This window comes from Oncorhynchus nerka, linkage group LG26 (genome assembly GCF_034236695.1).
Source record: "Oncorhynchus nerka isolate Pitt River linkage group LG26, Oner_Uvic_2.0, whole genome shotgun sequence".
Classification (NCBI taxonomy): domain Eukaryota; kingdom Metazoa; phylum Chordata; class Actinopteri; order Salmoniformes; family Salmonidae; genus Oncorhynchus; species Oncorhynchus nerka.
The window spans coordinates 14,299,469-14,320,856 of NC_088421.1; the positions used below are offsets into that span (position 1 = coordinate 14,299,469).

General features: G+C 45.0%; 1 protein-coding gene across 3 annotated transcripts in view; it reads left to right on the plus strand.

The window, feature by feature from the left end:
• Positions 1-17,715, plus strand: part of LOC115110347 (myocardin-related transcription factor B-like) — a 46,418-nt gene extending 28,703 nt beyond the window's left edge. For all 3 annotated transcript variants that reach the window (XM_029635926.2, XM_065010122.1, XM_029635927.2), the window contains 13 exons: positions 3,457-3,522; positions 5,584-5,639; positions 5,750-5,825; positions 6,187-6,351; positions 6,587-6,807; positions 7,132-7,278; positions 8,440-8,684; positions 9,098-9,260; positions 11,135-11,980; positions 13,058-13,225; positions 13,348-13,458; positions 13,561-13,621; positions 13,729-17,715. In XM_029635926.2, the coding sequence (XP_029491786.1) occupies positions 3,457-3,522; positions 5,584-5,639; positions 5,750-5,825; positions 6,187-6,351; positions 6,587-6,807; positions 7,132-7,278; positions 8,440-8,684; positions 9,098-9,260; positions 11,135-11,980; positions 13,058-13,225; positions 13,348-13,458; positions 13,561-13,621; positions 13,729-14,228 (2,825 nt within the window). In that variant the 3' untranslated portion in view covers positions 14,229-17,715. The remainder of the gene's footprint in view (positions 1-3,456; positions 3,523-5,583; positions 5,640-5,749; positions 5,826-6,186; positions 6,352-6,586; positions 6,808-7,131; positions 7,279-8,439; positions 8,685-9,097; positions 9,261-11,134; positions 11,981-13,057; positions 13,226-13,347; positions 13,459-13,560; positions 13,622-13,728) is intronic.
• The last annotated feature ends 3,673 nt before the right edge of the window (positions 17,716-21,388 follow it).

Here is a 21,388-nt window from a genome sequence, read left to right on the forward strand (position 1 = left end):
GGTCAAAATCTAATTTTATGTCTTTGTGGCTGTTCCAGCTAGTGACCGCTGCAGAAATTCCTCCAGAACAAGATTCATGAAAAAACTGCTAACCTGACCCTGGTGTGAACGTGTAATGGGAACCATGGATAGGGAGCAGGAACACAGTGTTCTGAGCCATGGAGGCGCAGAGGGGCTTGTAAAAGTTTTGGGGGGCTCTGAGAATGGACTCAGTTGCTCCCCTGCCTTGACTCCCTGGGACTCTCTGTGCTCATCTGTCTACCAGTGGGAGCGGGTCCCCCCCACTCTGTACAATGCTTTGGGTTCCAGTCCAGTCCAGTCCCGGCCCCCACCCCCATGCCACCTCCAGACTCCATGGTTCCCAGGCCTTCTTCTCACAGCTGCCCAGTTTATTTTAGCTGGAGTGAGTCACGTTGGCCTGGTCAGACGCAGTGACTGTCCCAGGGGACTAGAGCAGAGCAGGCCTGGGTGTGTATGTAGTATGTAGTGTTTAGTGTGTATGTGTGTGTTTGACTGTGCATTGACCATCTGGCTATAGCCAATGAGCAGTCTACTCCAGCAGCAGTCCGACCTCTCTATGAACAGAGTGCCTTGGTGACAATAAGGGCCCCAACATTCTTCACAGCGCCGCGTCGTTCGTCACCATCAACCGTCACCTTCCTCTTCAAATATTTTTGCTGAGGATCACTGTTATTTCACTGAAATAACACGTCCACGCTCGCCTGTTTATAACATGTTTAAACTGGGCCCACACTGCAGTTTATTATGATAGAAAAATAACATTGGGTGCCGTCCAAGGATTTGGAGCCTCCTGCATAAGAGGCCTTCTTGTCTTTTTATGTTCCAAGGACGTCATGGATCAGTGCTTACCGCTCCAAAACAAGACTACACATCTCACTTTTTATGGGGCGGCACTTACAAAAGAGACCGAGTTCACTCAGTCCTGGGATGACATCATCTCCAACTCGGAGGTGACTCGGACATATGAACATTGCCCTGTAATTAGTCTTCAGGGTTTGTTCTTTCTACAGTGGTACTTGAGAAAGACTCATCCCTTGCCTGTGTCTATCTATGTTTGTATTTCAAGTTGAACATCTATGTAAAGTTACCTCTGCATTTGCATCCCAGTCCGTCCTCAGTATGTCCTTGTCTTCACTTTATTTGAAGAGAGCTTGTATATTAATATTTAAAGCCCATGTAATCGCTCAAATGTAAACTCACAGTGCCAAGAAGAGTGCAATTGCTAGTTGTCTGGTAGGTTAACCATGCAGAAAGACTGTAGGCTGTCTTTATAGGATGTCTTAGGTGGAGGAACAGGACTTCCTGTTTTGTTCACATCAATTATATGATGTGTCAACACAAATTGGTGACTCGTCAATTTTTTCGGGTCCATTACACAATTTTCTTCTTCATAACAAATTGTGTCCAGTACACAATGTTCTTTATATGGAATTCCAATTTGTTGTGGCTAAAGTTAGCTAGGTGGCTAACGTTAGCTAGGCTAGTGGTTAAGGTTCGGAGTTAGGGTTAGGGGTTAAGGTTAGGGTTAGCTAACATGCTAGCTAAGTAGTTAAAAAGTAGTAAGTACAGTTGAAGTCAGAAGTTTACATACACTTAGGTTGGAGTCATTAAAACTTGTTTTTCAGCCACTCCACAAATTTCTGGTTAACAAACTATAGTTTTGGCAAGTCGGTTACGACATCTACTTTTCCAACAATTGTTTACAGACAGATTATTTCACTTAGACTTCACTGTATCACAATCACAACATACACTAAGTTGACTGTGACTTTAAACAGCTTAGAAAATTCCAGAAAATTATGTCATGGCTTTAGAAGCTTCTGATAGGCTAATTTACATTTCTATGAGTCAATTGGAGGTGTACCTGTGGATGTATTTCAAGGCCTACCTTCAAACTCAGTGCTTCTTTGCTTGACATCATGGGGGGAAAAATAAAAAAAATAAAAAAATAATAATAATTGTAGACCTCCACAGATCTGGTACATCCTTGGGAGCAATTTCCAAACGCCTGAAGGTACCACATTAATCTGTACAAACAATAGTACGCAAGTGTAAACACCATGGGACCACGCAGCCGCCATACCACTCAGGGAGGAGACACGTTCTGTCTCCTAGAGATGAACGTACTTTGGTGAGAAAAATGTGAATCAATCCCAGAACAAAAGCAAAGGACCTTGTGAAGATGCTGGAGGAAACAGGTACAAAAGTATCTATATCCACAGTAAAACTAGTCTTATATTGACATAACCTGAAAGGCCGCTCAGCAAGGAAGAAGCCACTGCTCCAAAAAAGCCAGACTACGGTTTGCAACTCACATGGGGACAAAGATCATACTTTTTGGAGAAATGTCCTCTGGTCTTGTGAAACAAAAATAGAACTGTTTTGCCATAATGACCATTGTTATGTTTGGAGGAAAAATGGGGAGGCTTGCAAGCTGAAGAACACCATCCCAACCGTGAAGCACGGGGGTGGCAGCATCATGTTGTGGGGAGCTTTGCTGCATGAGGAACTGGTGCACTTCACAAAATAGATGGCATCATGAGGGAGGAAAATTATATGGATATATTGAAGCAACATCTCAAGACATCAGTCAGGAAGTCAAAGCTTGGTCGCAAATGGGTCTTCCAAATGGACAATGACCCCAAGCATACTTCCAAAGTTGTGGCAAAATGGCTTAAGGACAACAAAGTCAAGATATTGGAGTGGCCATCACAAAGCCCTGATCTCAATCCTATAGAAAATGTGTGTGCAGAACTGAAAAAGAGTGTGCAAGGGCAAGGAGGCCTACAAACCTGACTCAGTTACAGCAGCTTTGTCAGGAGGAATGGGCCAAAATTCACCCAACTTATTGTGGGAAGCTTGTGGAAGGCTACCCGAAAGGTTTGACCCAAGTTAAACAATTTAAAGGCAATGCTACCAAATACTAATTGAGTGTATGTAAACTTCTGACCCACTGGGAATGTGATGAAAGAAGTAAAATCTGAAATAAATCATTCTCTCTACTATTATTCTGACATTTCAAATTCTTAAAAGTGGTGATCCTAACTGACCTAAAACAGGGGATTTTTTATGTATTTGGCTAAGTTTAAATGTATTTGGCTAAGGTGTATGTAAACTTGTAAACTTGCTAATTAGCTCAAATGTAAAAGTTGTCCATTATGTGAGTCGAATATGCAACGTTTGGGTTGCTAGACCTTCACGTTATATGCCCACCTACCCTCCACGACCAACCTCCCTCCTATCGTTTCTGTCTTAAGTAACCTACTGCCTTAATCTGTGGGTTAGGTGTGTAGTAGAACTGGGTGGACAAAATCCATATTGCAATAAATTGCCAGAATTTTATAACATGAATGTGCACCAGTGACTGGTATCGATCATTTTCAGTTCATCGTCCCAGCTCTAGGATGTAAACTTATCTCTGCTTCTCTCCCACAGTCCTCCAGCGCCGCCTGCAGCAGAGACGCACCCGTGAGCAGCTAGTGGAGCAGGGCATCATGCCACGTGAGTATAACCACTGAGCATTGGGCACCGCCACTCTCAAACCACCAAGGATTTAATATACTGTAACTCACCTCTACCAGAGTTAAGGTTATTGGTCTGGCATGTAGGAAAATTATAACTGCACCCACACCACAGTCATTAAAGTGGGTCTTGATTCCAGAAAGCTCTCAGAAAATAAATGTCATACAATTATTACCTAAATTAATACCATAGATTGAACTACGTGCTGTCTGATTTGCTACTATTATGACAACCATACAGGAGTGGAATTCTGCCACTACTGACGTCTCGAACCACCCTCCACCACAACCTCGTCATGATGTTTGTAGAATAAATAAATACTCTGAATGGTCCAAGGTCTTAATCCACAGTGAGGCATACATCGGTGGCCAGTGGCATACCAGAAACCAAAAGGCATACTGAAAACTTCCACACCCGGCACTCAAAGTCAGCAAAGTGGAGCAGAATCCTTCCTTTTTCTGCCCTTACTGGATTAGTCTCTCTGGGAGCCAGTGGGTTGCAGACTAGAGCAGACAGACTGATAAGAAGTCAGACAGCAGACAGACACAGAGAGAGGGAGAACAGTGATGTAGCTAAGTTATTTGTGGCTAGAGCTGCAGGAGCCCCAGACCAGAGACCTCTCAGTGCTGGGAGTGTGCTCTGTCTTGTCTTGTCCAGCCCTATAATAGGCCTCCTCCATGTGGACTCTAAGCTCCTCTTATTAGGCTCCACAGTCAGAGCTGTATGAGTCAGTGACTGGGCCTGCGCTGGAGGTCAGTAACCCCCACTGTGGCCCTAGAACAGGCAGCACAGGAACCTCCCAGCCAGCGACACTGGGTGAATCGCTCTGGTTCTCCCACACAGAGGACTTACAATAGGTATGCAGGCCAGGACTTGGGTGACGCTCAGGAATGCTTAGCTCTGCTCCTCTGAGTTTGACACACTCCCTCTGACTAAGAAGAACCACTGGTCAGTGTGTGTTCAGACCTCGGTGTGTGTGTGTGTAGAGAGCAAACAGTGCTTGTGTTAGTTAGAGGTGACTAATGGGTGTAGCCGTGCCATGCCAACAGCAGGATAAGTGTGTCTGATGAGATCAAAGTCTCGGCCTGACTGTCTCACTAGTTGGATGAGTGGAACATTCAGAGACATCCTGTCCTACTCCCGTCAGCTATTGTGTAGTAGCAAAGTCATCCTCTCTTCCAAAGAAATAACAAACATTATTGTCTCTCCCTTGTTGTCGTCAGCTTGTCATCAAGTACAACGACTTAATGTGTCAAATATGACATTTCAGGAGGACGAGTTGACCTTTTACCCCTCAGAAGATATAGGTAGTTACAGTGAGCTCCAAAAGTATTGGGACAGTGACAAATGTTTTGGTTTTGTACTCCAGCACTTTGGATTTGAAATGATACAATGACTATTAAAGTGCAGACTGTCAGCTTTCATTTGAGTTTTTTTTTATCCATATCTGGTGAACCGTTTAGAAATGACAGCAGTTTTTGTATATAGTCCCCCATTTTAAGGGACCAAAAGTATTGGAACAAATTCACTTATATGTGTATTAAAGTCGTCAAAAGTTTAGTATTTGGTCCCATATTCATAGCACGCAATGACTACATCAAGCTTGTGACTCTACAAACTTGTTGGATGCATTTGCTGTTTGTTTTGGTTGTTTTCAGATTATTTTGTGCCCAATAGAAATGAATGGTAAATAATGTATTGTGCCATTTTGCAGTCACTTTTATAGTAAATAAGATTATAATATGTTTCTAAACACTTGTACATTAATGTGGATGTTACCATGATTACAGAGTGTCCTGAATAAATCCTAAATAATGATGAGTGAAAAAATTAGAGGCATATCATAACCCCCCCCCCAAAAAAAAGATCCTCCCCTGTTATTGTAATGGTTCGCATAGTAATGTTTAGTATTAATCTGTCGTTAATACACTGTTCCTAGGCCGTCATTGTAAAATGTGTTCTTAACTGACTTGCCTAGTTAAATAAAAGAAAAATACTTTTGGAGCTCACTGTATATGATGTTGATCTTCCCTCCCACAGCACTGAAATGCCCTGCTGCCTTCCACGAACAGATCCGCAGCCTGCAGAGGTCCAGGGTAAGACCTCACTGTTCACTGTACTTCATTGAGATAAAAACACACTATCACATACACATGCCATTCCATATCATCTCCATTAAATGTCACTTTATGTTGTTTTCTTACAGACTGAGAACTTCTTGAAGCACAAAATCCGCAGTAGACCTGAACGTTCAGAGCTGGTCCGCATGCACATCCTGCAAGGTAACCTCACTGCCATGTACTGTATGCTTTATGATAGGCTGTAGAGAAGACAGATGATATGGAGCATACTCAGCTACCAACAGAAAGTACATGTACGTTTAGTTGACCAAGTTAGCTCTCAGAAGAGAGATGATGACGGAAGAGGATAATCCTGTGAAATTGAATCCCTCCCTATTGGATACAATCCATAGGATATTAAATATTCTTGAGATGTTACAATCAGTTGTCTGATTGATTGTATTTGACGTATGAGGACATACCACCTTAAACAGTCCACTGTGAGACACACAGTAGTAGAACAGTACTGTTGTGAGTTCTAGGTAGACTAGCAGTTACTGATGACTTGCTGTCTGTCCCACAGAGACCCATGCGGAGCCCTCTCTGCAGGCCACTCAGATGATGCTGAAGAGAGCCAGGCTGGCTGATGACCTCAATGAGAAGCTGGCCCAACGACCCGGCCCCATGGAGCTGGTGGTCAAGAACATTCTGCCTGTGGAACCCAGCCTCGTCAAGGACGGCGTCACCGGTAGAGAACACTCTTGACTTTATACATTATTATTTCCAGGCTAAGGGCGAAGTAACTCATTCAACTCCCACTCCCTGCATATTTGTATGGTGTAGATTTCTGAAAGTGCCTATTACGACTAACACAGCAATGAGGCATTTCCAGTGACTACCATGAGAAACAACTTAGTACAAACCTCTCTCCATTGGTCTACTTGTAATTAATAAGCTGTGCTTTTGCACGTGTTACGTTGCAGATCCCCCAGACGGTGAGGTGGAGAATGACTTCCCCAAGATGAAAACACCTGATGTGTACAACTTTGACGAGGACAGCAGCGACGCCCTGTCCCCAGAGCAGCCGGCCAGCCAGGAGTCCCAGAGCTCCTCTGCCCCCTCACCCTCCCCCAGAACCCCCAGGGTGACTGAAGCCCCTGATGCCCTCTCCACCTCCCCACCGACCAGCTCCATCACCATGAAGGTAGGTCCCATTGCAGTACCTCACCACCTATAAATACCCATCTTAAATTGTGTTGTAATGGTATGACTAACAGCGTAAATATTTTATGTTTCTACATTTTGGGCCTAAATAATAGTCTCCCATTGCACCTGCCTGTTGTATATCAAATTCTGCTTGCTAGAAAATATTCTTTGCCTCCTGTTTTCTGTTAGACGACATCCATATTTTGTTAGTCTTTTTCCAGTTGCTCTGCCCTTGTGGCTTAGTGTGGGAGGGGATTTACAGGCCTCTGTTCCCCTTCTTACTGAATGGGCCATGTGGTTTCTATCTGTCTCTTTATCCCAGCACTGCCCACCTACCTCCCAGTCCACAACAGACTTCTTCAACTTCTCTCATGTCTCCACCAATGAGCATCAGAACAATCGCCTGGTGACCACGCCTCAGCCAATCACCATTGTTGCCACTCCAAAGCCGGGGCCCATGTTAGTAAAGGTGAGCCACAAATTTGAAAGAAAGTGATGTCATATCACATGATGGAGAGTACTTGAACCTTGTGGCAAAGGTATGGTATTTCATGGCAATGTGCAAAGCTGTACATTCAATACAAATATTAAGTATACATTTGTTTATAGCGTTTGGCGGAGCACATTACTAGCTATAACCAAACTTTTCTGTCCCTTGGTACAGAAAGCTATTTATTTCATCAGTGACGATGTTTTGGTTCCTTTTTGATCCCAGTTAGCTGAGCAAGCTTTTCCTACAAACACTAAATATACCCTTTAAACATGAAAGTCACCTCTGATATTTGACTCTCTCTCTGATCTGCTGTGGTTTTCATGCTGCTTCCTTTGGAACTGTAATCAGAGATAAGAAGTCAGAGGAGGACAAACACTGGGGCTGTGTTCGGTCACAGTGAAAGAGCCCGTCGGTGCAGGCAGAGACCAGTCAAAACTGATGGTTAGGCCAATTCAAATGTGGTTCAAAGCACAACAAGGCCTGGAGGAGTTTTTCACAAATCCTTGGACTTAAACTGCCAGCCGCTCTCAGTCTTCAATTAAGGTTAAGTGACAGGCTTTCTCTTAGCCTTCAGGGCATAAAGGATGGAAGCAAGAGAAGAGAGTGAAGTAATAACTTGGGCATTTGTCACAATCCTTTACACACAAAGCAAATGAATATTTTCTGAGCTCTGCCCCTCCCGTGTTGAAGAACAGGGAGGAACACATTCGAGGCTGTGTGTTTGCATAAACCAACTTCAATTGGTGTTTATGGCTTGCATGCATATTTTTATGGCTTGCATCTACCTCTCAAATGCCAAGCCATTTAATGTGCATCCTGTAATTTAGTTACTGAACAATAAGGGTCACCCCACATCCCTTTCCACATTCCATTTCCCCATCCTGTCTTTCTCACTGGGCGTTATCACAATGTCGCACATATTCATTTGATACTACAGTATGAAATGGGCACAATTTCATGGACAAGCCTCACAATACTGGCAAGATGTTTAGACGTTATCCACAACAGTCAGAACACTAAACATGTCCACAATCCACTCAGTGAGATGAACCTTTGAAGTTTTCAGTGAAAACGTTTCACTGCTCCTCCCGGATAGTATCCAGTAGGTTGTAACCGTTCCTCTTTTTCCCTGTGCAGCAAAGCCAGCCAAAGACACCCAATGACAAGAGCCGCAGTAAGAAGAATAAGGATCCCAAGCCGCGGGTGAAGAAGCTAAAGTACCACCAGTACATCCCCCCGGACCAGAAACAGGAGGCCAACGAGGCCCCCATGGACTCAGCCTACGCCAGGCTCCTGCATCAGCAGCAGCAGTTCCTCCAGCTGCAGATACTGAGCCAGCAGCAGCACTATAACTACCAGACCATCCTGCCTGCCCCACTCAAGTATGGCCCACTGTAAAAAGGACATTGGAATGTAATGTATTACCGCAGCTTGAATACCGTAGGCCAAGTAATGTGGCTAGCCCTCACATTCTAGTTGCAGTTTAATTGACTGACAGCTTTGAGTTGACGGCGGTTAGTACATCATCGCTACACCTGGAAGGCAAACATTGTTTCCTTTGAACAATGTGATTCAAGCAAACAATCCTCCCTAACAGAATAAGTCCACACCTGGATAATAGCGATGTAATCTGTCACATCCGTTTCCTGCACAGCTTCTGTTTGGCTTAGATATATAGTATTCCTGTGTGCATTGTCCCGGACGGAGACTGTTGATTGTGAATGATGGGACATACAGGAAACTCTTTCTCCCATCCGAACACTAAACCCTCCTCCCGTTGTCTGTGTTCCTACAGGTCGATGGAGGGTCAGAACAGCTGCTCCAACATGTCTCTGAGTGGCAGCAGTCTGTCCAGTCCCATCATGGTCTCTCTACCCAGCGCTGCCCCAGCACGGTCTAACCAGACTCTGACAAACCGCAAGCCTGGTGTCCTACCTGCCAACCTGGACGAAATGAAGGTGAAGCTCACTCCTGCTCCTTACAAACATAGATTATTTTACTCAAACATAGATTTTCACTATATGATAGATATAAACTCAGCAAAAAAATAAATGTCCTCTCACTGTCAACTGCGTTTATTTTCAGCAAACTTAACATGTGTAAATATTTGTACGAACATAACAAGATTCAACAACTGAGACATAAACTGAACAAGTTCCACAGACATATGACGAACAGAAATTGAATAATGTGTCCCTGAACAACGGTGGGTCAAAATCAAAAGTAACAGTCAGTATCTGGTGTGGCCACCAGCTGCATTAAGGATTGCAGTGCTGCAGCGCCAGCTGTGCCATCATAGACTCTGGGTTCGCGCCCAGGCTCTGTCGTAACCGGCCGTGACCGGGAAGTCCGTGGGGCGACGCACAATTGGCCTAGCGTCATCCGGGTTAGGGAGGGCTTGGCCGGTAGGGACGCATGACTTTCAACCTTCGTCTCTCCCGAGCCCGTACGGGAGTTGTAGCGATGAGACAAGATAGTAGCTACTAAAACAATTGGATACCACGAAATTGGGGAGAAAAAGGGGTAAAATTCAATCAAAATTAAAAAAATACTGCAGTGCATCTCCTCCTCATGGACTGCACCGGATTTGCCAGTTCTTGCTGTCAGATGTTACCCCACTCTTCCACCAAGGCACCTGCAAGTTCCCAGACATTTTGGGGGGGAATGGCCCTATGCCCTCACCCTCTGATCCAACAGGTCCCAGAGGTGCTCAATGGGATTGAGATCCTTGCTCTTCGCTGGCCATGGCATGATTTCCTGTCTTGCAGGAAATCATGCACAGAACGAGCAGTATGGCTGGTGGCATTGTCATGCTGGAGGGTCATGTCAGAATGAGAATGCAGGAAGAGTACCACATGAGGGAAGAGGATGTCTTCCCTGTAACGCACAGCGTTGAAATTGCCTGCAATGACAACAAGCTCAGTCCGATGATGCTGTGACACACCGCCCTTGACCATGACGGACCCTCCATCTCCATATCGATCCCGCTCCAGAGTACAGGCCTCGGTGTAACGCTAATTCCTTCGACGATGAACACGAATCCGACCATCACCCCTGGTGAGCCAAAACAACATTGTTGCCGGTGATGTCTGGTGAGGACCTGCCTTACAACAGGCCTACAAGCCCTCAGTCCAGCCTCTCTCAACCTATTGCGGACAGTCTGAGCACTGATGGAGGGATTGTGATTTCCTGGTGTAACTCGGGCAGTTGTTGTTGCCATCCTGTACCTGTCCCGCAGGTGTGATGTTTGGATGTACCGATCCTGTGCAGGTGTTACACGTGGTCTACCAATGCGAGGACGGTCAGCAGTCCGTCCTGTCTCCCTGTAGCGCTGTCTTAGGTGTCTCACAGTACGGACATTGCAATTTATTGTCCTGGCCGCATCTGCAGTCCTCATGCCTCCTTGCAGCACGCCTAAGGAACGTTGACGCAGATGAGCAGAGACCCTGGGCATCTTTCTTTTTGTGTTTTTCAGAGTCAGTAGAAAGGCCTCTTTAGTGTCCTAAGTTTTCATAACTGTGACCTTAATTGCCTACCGTCTGTAAGAACAGTGTCTTAACGACTGTTCCACAGGTACATGTTCATTCATTGTTTATGATTCATTGAACAAGCATGGGAAACAGTGTTTAAACCCTTTACAGTGAAAATCTGTGAAGTTATTTGGATTTTTACAAATTATCTTATTATCTTTGAAAGACAGGGTCCTGAAAAAGGGACGTTTCTGTTTTTGCTGAGTTTATTAAAGGGCAGTGACATGTTGTATGGAGATTTATTGAGAGGGCTTGTTTTTTGTTATGATGACTCATGACTGTTCATTATACCTGGCCCGTAGGTAGCTGAGCTGAAGATGGAGCTGAAACTGCGAGGTCTTCCGGTGTCTGGCACCAAGACTGACCTGATAGAGAGACTAAAGCCTTATCAGGAGATCCCCAGCAGCCAGGCTGCCACTGCCATGGAGCTGACAGGCTACACAGGGGCCCCACAACCTGAGAGCATGAGCTCCACACCTCCTGTGTCCCCCGCGCCCTCGGAGGTCTCCAGCCTGGGCATGGAGGAGGCTGGGATGCCAGGAGCTCTTTCCCCAGCTCGGCCCACTCCTTCTGGGTCGTCTCCCCACCAAGGCCGCCTGGAGGACAGCCCAATGGAGACCAGAACCTCAGAGAAGGACCAGCGACTGCACGAGAAGGAGCGTCAGATCGAGGAGCTGATGAGGAAGCTGGAGCAGGAGCAGAAGCTGGTGGAGGAGCTGAAGATGCAGCTAGAGGTGGAGAAGATGGGTCTGCCCAGCCCTCCAGCCCCTATGGCCCTGGCCCAGGTCAAAGAAGAGGGCAGGGCCGCCTCAATCTGCTCTGCCTCTGCGCATAGCCCACTAGCAGTGGTGAAACAGGAGGAGCCCAGCTCAGGCCAGGTGCAGACGTCCCCCCTGCCTCAGTTCTTCATCAGCCACCAGCCTCAGACCTCACTGTCTGGCCAGCCTGGAACACAGATCCTGCTGCCTGTCTCCCTGCCCACCAGCACTGCCACCATCCAGCTACCGAACAACAGCATTAAGCTGCAGGTCAGAGAGCCAGTCCTGCAGACCACAGTTAGTACTACAGCTCCAGGCCTCATCCAGAAAACAGAGGCCTCAGCAGCCCACCAACAACAACACACCACCCAGACCCAACCCATGGCACAGGTGAGAATGTATGGTTTAATTTACTCTAATCCCATATTTAGAGTGGGATATTCCCCAAGGTACTGTCAGCAGACACCATTTTACCCACCTGTATTGTAGTGTCTCTGTGTATTGTGTTATAGTACTCTCCATGGGCTGTGTGCTGCACCAAACCATAACTAAATAAATTGCTGTCTGGTCTGTGGATGAGTTGTTCCGCTGAATAAATTGCACATCCTGTTTTCGTGCCCTTTTTCTGGGATAACACCATTTCCAGAGACACTTTATAAATCGCTGCTTACATTCTATTGTGATGGGCCGACATAATCACATTTTTTAGGGCATTAGCCGTGTTTTGAAAGCAGAGAGTCTCCCTCTCCAACTTCTTTAATATTCTCTTCTCTGGGTGATTTATCTAGTGTGTTGCCAAGGTAATAGCAGGCCTGGACAGGGTGATGAATTCCTCTCCTAGTCACATCAAAAGGAGGGCCGGAGCCTGCCTAAGCTCCGGTTACTGGAGCAGGTGCTGACAGACGGCCAGGCAGACAGCACACTAGACTACGCTGTCTGATCTAGTCTCTATAGTACCAGACCTGTGTTCAAATAGCATTTGTTTTCCTTCAAATACTTAAGCTGTGCTTGACTGGGCCTGCCTGGCAAAAATGTAACCAACTGAATAGTCCCAAAAGTGCACACTCCGTCCATCTGTCACTCAAATGCAAGCTCAAGCAAACACTACTTAATTGAAAGATGTCAAATACTATTTGAACCCAGGTCTGCAGATCTGCACTGGGCCGAATCAACAGCCAGCTAGAATTAGCAACAGCAACTGCAGCACAACACTCATTGACGAGTGCTCCCACATCAAGAAACACACTGCACTGCACTGATATTATTATTATTATGTCCCTAGAGATTGTGTACTACCACATAATAATACATAAACACTTTTTATTCCTCCCAGAGAGAGTGTGTACCCTGTCCAACCACTGTGTGCCTTCTAATGGAGGGTGTGTACTACTACAGCTGACCAGTATTTATCTGCCCCAGAAGGAGTGTGTACCATGGGGTTAACCACTGTTCATCATTCCTCTACAGATGACAGTCCCACTGTGCACCACCACCACCTCAGGCTCTGGGTTCCAGTTCAGAGCAGGCCCAGGTCAGACAGAGATCCCCCAGTGTTTCCTAAACACTTTCCCAGGGAGCAGGTCCCCTGCCAGGGCCTCGTCCAACCAAGCAGTCCCCAATGGTCCAACAAACAAGGCATTGTTTAATTAAATACTGCATTATATCCACATATTAATTTAGTTGTGTTGAATATGTGAACCGCATAGGTTGTTTAGAGCTTATAGGGATTATATCTCATAGTTTTTTCTGTCCATCAGTCCCCCTCTGCCTGCCAGCCCAACTTCTCAAACCATGTCCCCAAGAGTAAGGACCCGCCACGCTACGAAGAGGCCGTTAAACAGACGCGCAGAATGCAGACTGCTGCACAGGTAATAGAGCTTTTATAACACCCTACTAAAACACACTGGACTGACCTTCTAGGTCTGTTAGGCGCTGCGGCAGGTATTCACTGGTCTTTATTGTCTATGCAGGTACCCACTGCAACCAGCCAGCACATGGATGACCTGTTTGACGTGTTGATCGAGAGTGGAGGTGAGAAAAATACTTGACTATGGTTGGGGTCTCCTCCTCTCCATTACGACAGCTGAGTCCCTCCCTGGCCATGAATCCATCATCTCCCATGTTCTTTTCTTCTACAGAGATCTCCCCCTTCGTCAGACTGGACCCTTCCTTTCCAGACAAGCTGCTTCCTGTGACCGCCAGCGTAACCACCCTGCCCTTCAACACGGTGCTATCCCGCCCCCCGCCCCAGATCCAGGTGGCCCACCCGCCCGCCCCCACCCTTAACCCCCCGGCCCCACCCAGCCTGACAGGCCTGGCCATAGACAACCAGCTGGAGGCCTTCCTGGAATGCACGCTGAAGGGGGAGACTGAGCCCCAGACACTGAGGTTGATGGAAGAGCTGCACAGTCAGCTGCTGGAGCACTCCCCCATGGACACGGACACCACCGGGTTCAACAATGTCAGTTCCCCCCCCTCCAGCTACCACCTGGACCACACCAACCTGGACAACATGGAGTGGCTGGACCTGACCATGCCCGGGCCGACGGGGGGACTCAACCCACTAGGCCTTCCACCGTCTGGGGTCTTCTCCTCTGACTTCCTGGACTCCCATGACCTGCAGCTACACTGGGACTAAGGGGCGTCAATGTGACCTCCACCCCCCCACCCCCCCCCCAAATAGGCCTGTTCAGACAGAGGGCTGTCAGGGAGAGACACTCACATACTGATAAGTGAGACGGAGAGGTCAGTCCTTCTCCAGTGGAAGTGGGGGAGGAGAGTGCAGTGCTGCTGGCCTTGAGTCCCTGCAGGGCTACAGCAGCACTAGTGGTGGATCTCACTGCTCTGAGCAGATCGGAGTGCTAGAGGCATGGACCCTCCTTTGTCATTGGATATACAGTGTAGCTGTTTCCCTCTGAGGTATCGTCCCTCATAACAGCCACTCATTCTAAGGAAGGCTAAGCACCCGCTGGGCTGTGGTATAGATCAATGGTATGAAGAGGTTGATCTCCCCCTGTGATCTCTTTCAGAAGAGGACCTGGTCTGAGGAAGGGTGGTCTCTCCTGAAATGGCGTTACAGTAGATAAGGAGCGGGATCAGGAAATGTAATCCCGGCTCAAGATGAGAACTCGCTAGTGGAAACAGATGTTGACCCAGGTGTTAGAGAATTTCACGCCTGGTTCTGACTGCGCCAGTGGCATGGTTACTGACTGACTTTCGTGATAAATTTGACAGACAGCGCAGAGAGATTGTATATATTATAAGCCTATGTCTACAGTAGTCTGTCTGCTCTGCTGCATACATCACTAAGGCAGCTGTATTACAGTCCTGTGTATGTATGTGACATATTGGAATGTGGTATTAGCTTAGCATTATGGCTTTGAAATAACTGCCTTTGCTTTACTCAGTGCCCCCATGCGATTCCCATCACGGGAGGGAATTGGACACAGACGCTAAAAGACTGCACATATTGCATTATAAGACCATTTGCCAAATATCTTGATATTTTCAACGCGTTGCTTTCACTTAATTCAACTAAAGACTTTCCAAAGAGTAATGACTGATTGTGTTGTAACTCAAATAAAGCAGGAGACTACTTAAAGTGAGTGTTAACAGTAAGCACCCTTATGTCATATAAGATAAAACAGTGAGTGCACGATACCCACATTTAGTATCATTGGTTGACAATACGAGAGCTGTCGCCCTGAGAACTCTTGAATTAATCCAAATTAGAAGTTGAGAGCCATCACATTTTTAGCAGCTGTTGTTCTTACTCTATTCTTATGTGGGGGAGAGTAGGGCCAATGTGAGTTTGTTTACCAAACTACAACGTGCTTTGCCTGAGTGTGCATGGGGTCACAATAGGTGGCACAGCACCGCTGTAGCTAGCTAGCCCAGGCCTATGTCCTTTACATTATCGACAAAAGAGCCTTTGGAAATGTTCTCTCTCTCAACCCTATTGTCAAGTCTGGAGTGGATTTATCCCAATGTACAGGTCAGCTGAATCCTGCTTGTTTATGTGTGACATGCAGTGCACATGAGCTAGAGCTGGTGTGTAGAGCTGGTGTGTAGAGCTGGTGTCTGTGTGTGCACTGCACATCTGTGTTGCATATCGCTTTTGCTTGTTTTGACTCTAGGAACTGGCAGAAATATAGCCAGTAAATTCCCCTCGGCATTTCAATGGCTCTCTTCAATATACCATCTGACCTTAGTTGGCTGACATACCGAGAACAAACAAATTGACATCATTCAGTTTGACAAGCCAAGGAGTCACAGTGAATCAGCAGAGGTGGTTCAAGGCTGTCTTGTGCTTTTGTGATCAGCTTAGCAATATTTGTGGCCATAGTCCTGCAGGTTCAAATGTAAGCATCGTTATTGTATCATTTTGTTGTAGTAGGCCTGATGTGTCTCTATTCATGAAGCCTTAGACCAGCAGATTATGTCGGATCGGGATTTCAGCCACTCACAATCACATCAAGAGGCAACCTTTCAAAACACCTTTCAAAACACATTTCAAAGCAGTGTGTGATCCATATGTACAATTACTACCAACAGATGGGTATTAAAATGATCTCCACACTGTTGTAATAGCCTTGGTTTTCACTCCTCTCTCCCAGTTGAAGTCTTCTTTTAGGTCAAAATCCTACATGATTATTGCAATCGTACACATGTAGTTAAAAAATGACATTACAGTGACATAAACTGGCCAAAGATAAAATGTGAAAGCATTTGAAGTGTTGAACCAACGGTTAAAATTGTTTAAGGCAGAGGAGTTTACAGATGGGTTGACTTTACAAAAGTTGTCAGTCCTCATTATCAAGCAGTCTGAGCTACGCAACAGATAACTGCCTTTAGAAACACAGAAACCTTTCTGCAATTTAGTAGAGCCCCCAAAAATGGAAGAAGCTTTAAAACACTATTCGGCATGATAAAGTTTGACGCACCAACGACAGCATAAGCATTCCTTGGAAATACATTGCAGACAGTGCTAAATAAATATGTCATTTCAAGGGTTTGGATCAATTCTAGCCTACCTGTCTGTCCCCTACCAAAGAAAATGGCTTAAAGGTCCAATGCAGCTGTTTTTAACTCAATATCAAATACTTTCTGAGTAACAATGAAGTACCTTACTGTGATTGTTTTCACTTAAAATTATCAAAAATAAACTAAAACAGCTCCTTATCAAAGAGCAATAATTTTACTATGACTGTCTGGGAGTGGTCTGAGTGGGGAGGGGGAAACTGAAAACTAGCTGATATTAGCAGAGAGGTTTGGAACTAGACACACCGGTGTGCCAGACACACTGGTTTGAGTCTGTCAATAACTGCAAAGCTGCTGGGTTTTCATGCTCAACAGTTTCCTGTGTGTATCAAGAATGGTCCACCACCCAAAGGACATCCAGCCAACTTGACACAACTGTGAGAAGCAAGCATTGGAGTAAACATGGGCCAGCATCTCTGTGGAACCCTTCAACACCTTGTAGTCCATGCGCCGACGAATTGAGTCTGTTCTGGGGGGAAAAGGGGGGTGCAACTCAATGTTAGGAAGCTGTTCCTAATTCCTAATGTTTTGTACAATCAGTGTATATAAATGCTTTTGAGTGCACAGGTCCTTTAATGCCTCAATGTCACACATTTCTGTTAGAAATACAGACAAAAGCACTTAAATTGCAAAGCAGTTTACACTGTGAGTGGATAAAAATGGGTAGCTAATCAAAAAAACATTGCCTGCTCCTGATTGGTCTTTGTGCACAACTTTTTTTTTTGTCTGAGCATCAGTGCCCCATTGATCATGTGTCCAAACTACAGAAAGGGAGAATGAGCTGGAATCAGAAGTCATTTTATTTGTACTATACTAGTATAGCCCCTTCCCTTGCAATGGTGTATTGATACATAGTTAGTATGCCATACATTTTGCACATTGTGTATATATTTTGTCATGCATTTTTTTTTAATTGTTTGTTTTTTTACAAATGTCGCACATGAGCTCTTTTCGTACATTTTATACAAATGTAGCACATCTAAGCTCTTTTGTATTATGACTGTTTGGTGTATACAGTATGCATACTACTGTATACCCATAATGTGTATATATAGCCTTTTTGTGTCAATAAAAACGGTCATGTACATTGTGTGTGAAAATGATTCAGTTGTGTTTAGTAAATAAAACAACCATATCATGTGACTTTTTGTTTACCAAGGAGTTCCAAACCCTAACACAGCCACCACTAGGCTTGGATAAGTCACGTGCATCTTTAGAGTTCACAGACCTTGAAACACTATTTTCCTCCGATGTTTTACAATTCACACAGGTTTTTTGCAGGTCAATAAAAATGTTTTAAAAAAACATTTTAATGCAGTTTCTCTAATAAATTGCATTGATGAATACATTTTATTCCAAGAACAATGCCATACACACTAACTTAAAATGTACAGGATGCAGCCACAGTTCTCACAGTATGACTACATCATCATCACAGGAGTGATGGGAGTGACACTGACCTCAGTACAGTTGTTGGGAATTTATGATCACTTCTCACTCAGCAGAACATGTTTCATTATGGCTTGGCTCCATTCCACATTCATTGTCCATGTCCTCCACATCCAATGCTGTCCTGTACCTGCATGGTGGGACAGGGTGTCTACTGAACCCCAAATGGGTCACCTCAGATTCATGGTAGATGTCTCATCATCACAAGGGGAGATCTCCAAGCCCAGTCTGAGACCTGTTTATTAGTCTCTATGTACATGTTGGGCCCTTACCTCAGAGCTTTTTGATGGTGATTATTGAACTTCGACACTTAGGACATCTATGCGTGACATCTTTGAAGTTATCAATGCAGAAAGGGATAAGGCAGCAGCCGGCCACACAGCTGAATGAGAATAGACCAGAAAAGATAGTGTTAAACTTTGCGTTCCATCAGGTGATGTGATTATCAGATATGACACTAGCCCAAAGGCACTACAAACTGAAATTTGCATAGTACTGCAGGAAACAAACATCTGGAATGCAGTCTCCAAAAAGCACCTGTTGGCACCTCTACTTAAAGAGACCTAAGCAGTGTTCCTATTCTTTGTTAACTGAAATATCCTACTCCCTCCAACTCCAGATGAATAATAGAGTTGAAAACACCTCATTGTCCACCTCCTGTCCATTCAAAGATGGCAGACAATTGGTAGTAACACAGAAGTAAGACAGTGCTGGTCAACTCACCCAAGTATAGACATTGTGACACAGACCAGACAGGCCACATTGCCTACTGAAGTGACCATCTCTGTGGTGATGAACTGTCGACACTGTGGGCACTGGGTCTGAGATGAGCAGGGAGGAAGTTTCTGGATGTCCAGGATTACCTCCGGAGCTATGGAGGGAGTGTAGTTATGACCATATGACATCACTCATCTATAGGACTAGCCTCTGATCTAAGCAGGCCAGGAAAATAATTGTAGCAAAATGGGGGTACCGCTTGAAATAACCCACAAATGAACAAGTTCACACATCATTTGACTCTCAGTCCAAGTGACTCACCTGGTATAGAGGGTGGAGCTTCAACAAAGACAACAGAGGGGTCAGGGAGAACAGACACGCCCCCCTGACTGATGATGCACTCTGAAAAGGATATTAAAGGGAGACAATCATGATCAGAATGTGAGTATTAAGAGAGTGCTGTGTGGGGACAGTATCACCATAACGACGGTAGAGTAGACACACCTTTTCTTTGGTCCTTGGAATGGAGAATGTTAACTTGGCTTTCCTGCAGCGCTCTCTTCTTCTCAGACAGCTCCTGCAGTTCCTGATCAATGCATTGAATCTCACTCTGCTGCTTGGATCCCTCTGCTGGACAAAGAGAGATAATACATGTCTCGGAGGGAGTCAGTGATAGAACACATCAGCCCTGCTGGGTCATAGCTAGAGGACACATCACACAGTACATCCATGCCTGCCATGAGCATTTACTCAATAATAGCGGTTCTAGACAGTGAATTTCCTCTTTACCTGTGCTATTGTTGTTGGAGCGGTTCCTGAACTCCTGCAGGATGGTCAGCATTTTCCTGCGGTCGATCAGTTGCTGCCTCCTGAATGACAGTTGGTTCATCTCCATGGAGATCCTATCCAGCTCCCTGTGCTCAGGATATAAAATACCCGAGCTCTGAAGCAAGCTTCCAGAAAATTGGAACGGAAATGGCGCCACACCAAACTGGAAGTCTTCCGACTAGCTTGGAAAGACAGTACCGTGCAGTATCGAAGAGCTCTCACTGCTGCTCGATCATCCTATTTTTCCAACTTAATTGAAGGAAAATAAGAACAATCCAACATTTATTTTTGATACTGTCGCAAAACTAACTAAAAAGCAGCATTCCCCAAGTGAGGATGGCTTTCACTTCAGCAGTAATACATTCATGAACTTCTTTGAGAAAAAGATCATGAACATTAGAAAGCAAATTACGGACTCCTCTTTAAATCTGAGTATTCCTCCAAAGCTCAATTGTCCTGAGTCTGCACAATTCTGCCAGGACCTAGGATCAAGAGAGACACTCAAGTGTTTTAGTACTATATCTCTTAACACAATGATGAAAATAATCATGGTCTCTAAATCTTCAAGCTGCATACTGGACCCTATTCCAACTAAACTACTGAAAGAGCTGCTTCCTGTGCTTGGCCCTCCTATGTTGAACATAATAAACTGCTCTCTATCCACCGGATGTGTACCAAACTCACTAAAAGTGGCAGAAATAAAGCCTCTCTTGAAAAAGCCAAACCTTGACCCAGAAAATATTTTTAAAACTATCAGCCTATATCGAATCTTCCATTCCTCTCAAAAACGTTAGAAAAAGCTGTTGCGCAGCAACTTACTTCCTTCCTGAAGACAAACAATGTATACAAAATGCTTCAGTCTGGTTTTAGACCCCATCATAGCACTGAGACTGCACTTGTGAAGGTGGTAAATTACCTTTTAATGGCGTCAGACCGAGGCTCTGCATCTGTCCTCGTGCTCCTAGACCTTAGTGCTGCTTTTGATACCATCGATCATCACATTCTTTTGGAGAGATTGGAAACCCAAATTGGTCTACACGGACAAGTTCTGGCCTGGTTTAGATCTTATCTGTCGGAAAGATATCAGTTTGTCTCTGTGAATGGTTTGTCCTCTGACAAATCAACTGTAAATTTCGGTGTTCCTCAAGGTTCCGTTTTAGGACCACTATTGTTTTCACTATATATTTTACCTCTTGGGGATGTCATTCGAAAATATAATGTTAACTGCTATGCAGATGACACACAGTTGTACATTTCGATGAAACATGGTGAAGCCCCAAAATTGCCCTCGCTAGAAGCCTGTGTTTCAGACATAAGGAAGTGGATGGCTGCAAACTTTCTACTTTAAAACCCGGACAAAACAGAGATGCTTGTTTTAGGTCCCAAGAAACAAAAATATCTTCTGTTGACAATTAATCTTGATGGTTGTACAGTCGTCTCAAATAAAACTGTGAAGGACCTCGGCGTTACTCTGGTCTCTATTCTCTCTTTTGACGAACATATCAAGACTGTTTCAAGGACAGCTTTTTTCCATCTCCATAACATTGCAAACATCAGAAACTGTCTGTCCAAAATTATGCAGAAAAATTAATCCATGCTTTTGTTACTTTTAGGTTAGACTACTGCAATGTTTTACTTTCCAGCTACCTGGATAAAGCACTAAATAAACTTCAGTTAGTGCTAAATACGGCTGCTAGAATCCTGACTAGAACCAATTTTTTACACTGGCTTCCTGTCAAGGCAAGGGCTGATTTCAAGATTTTA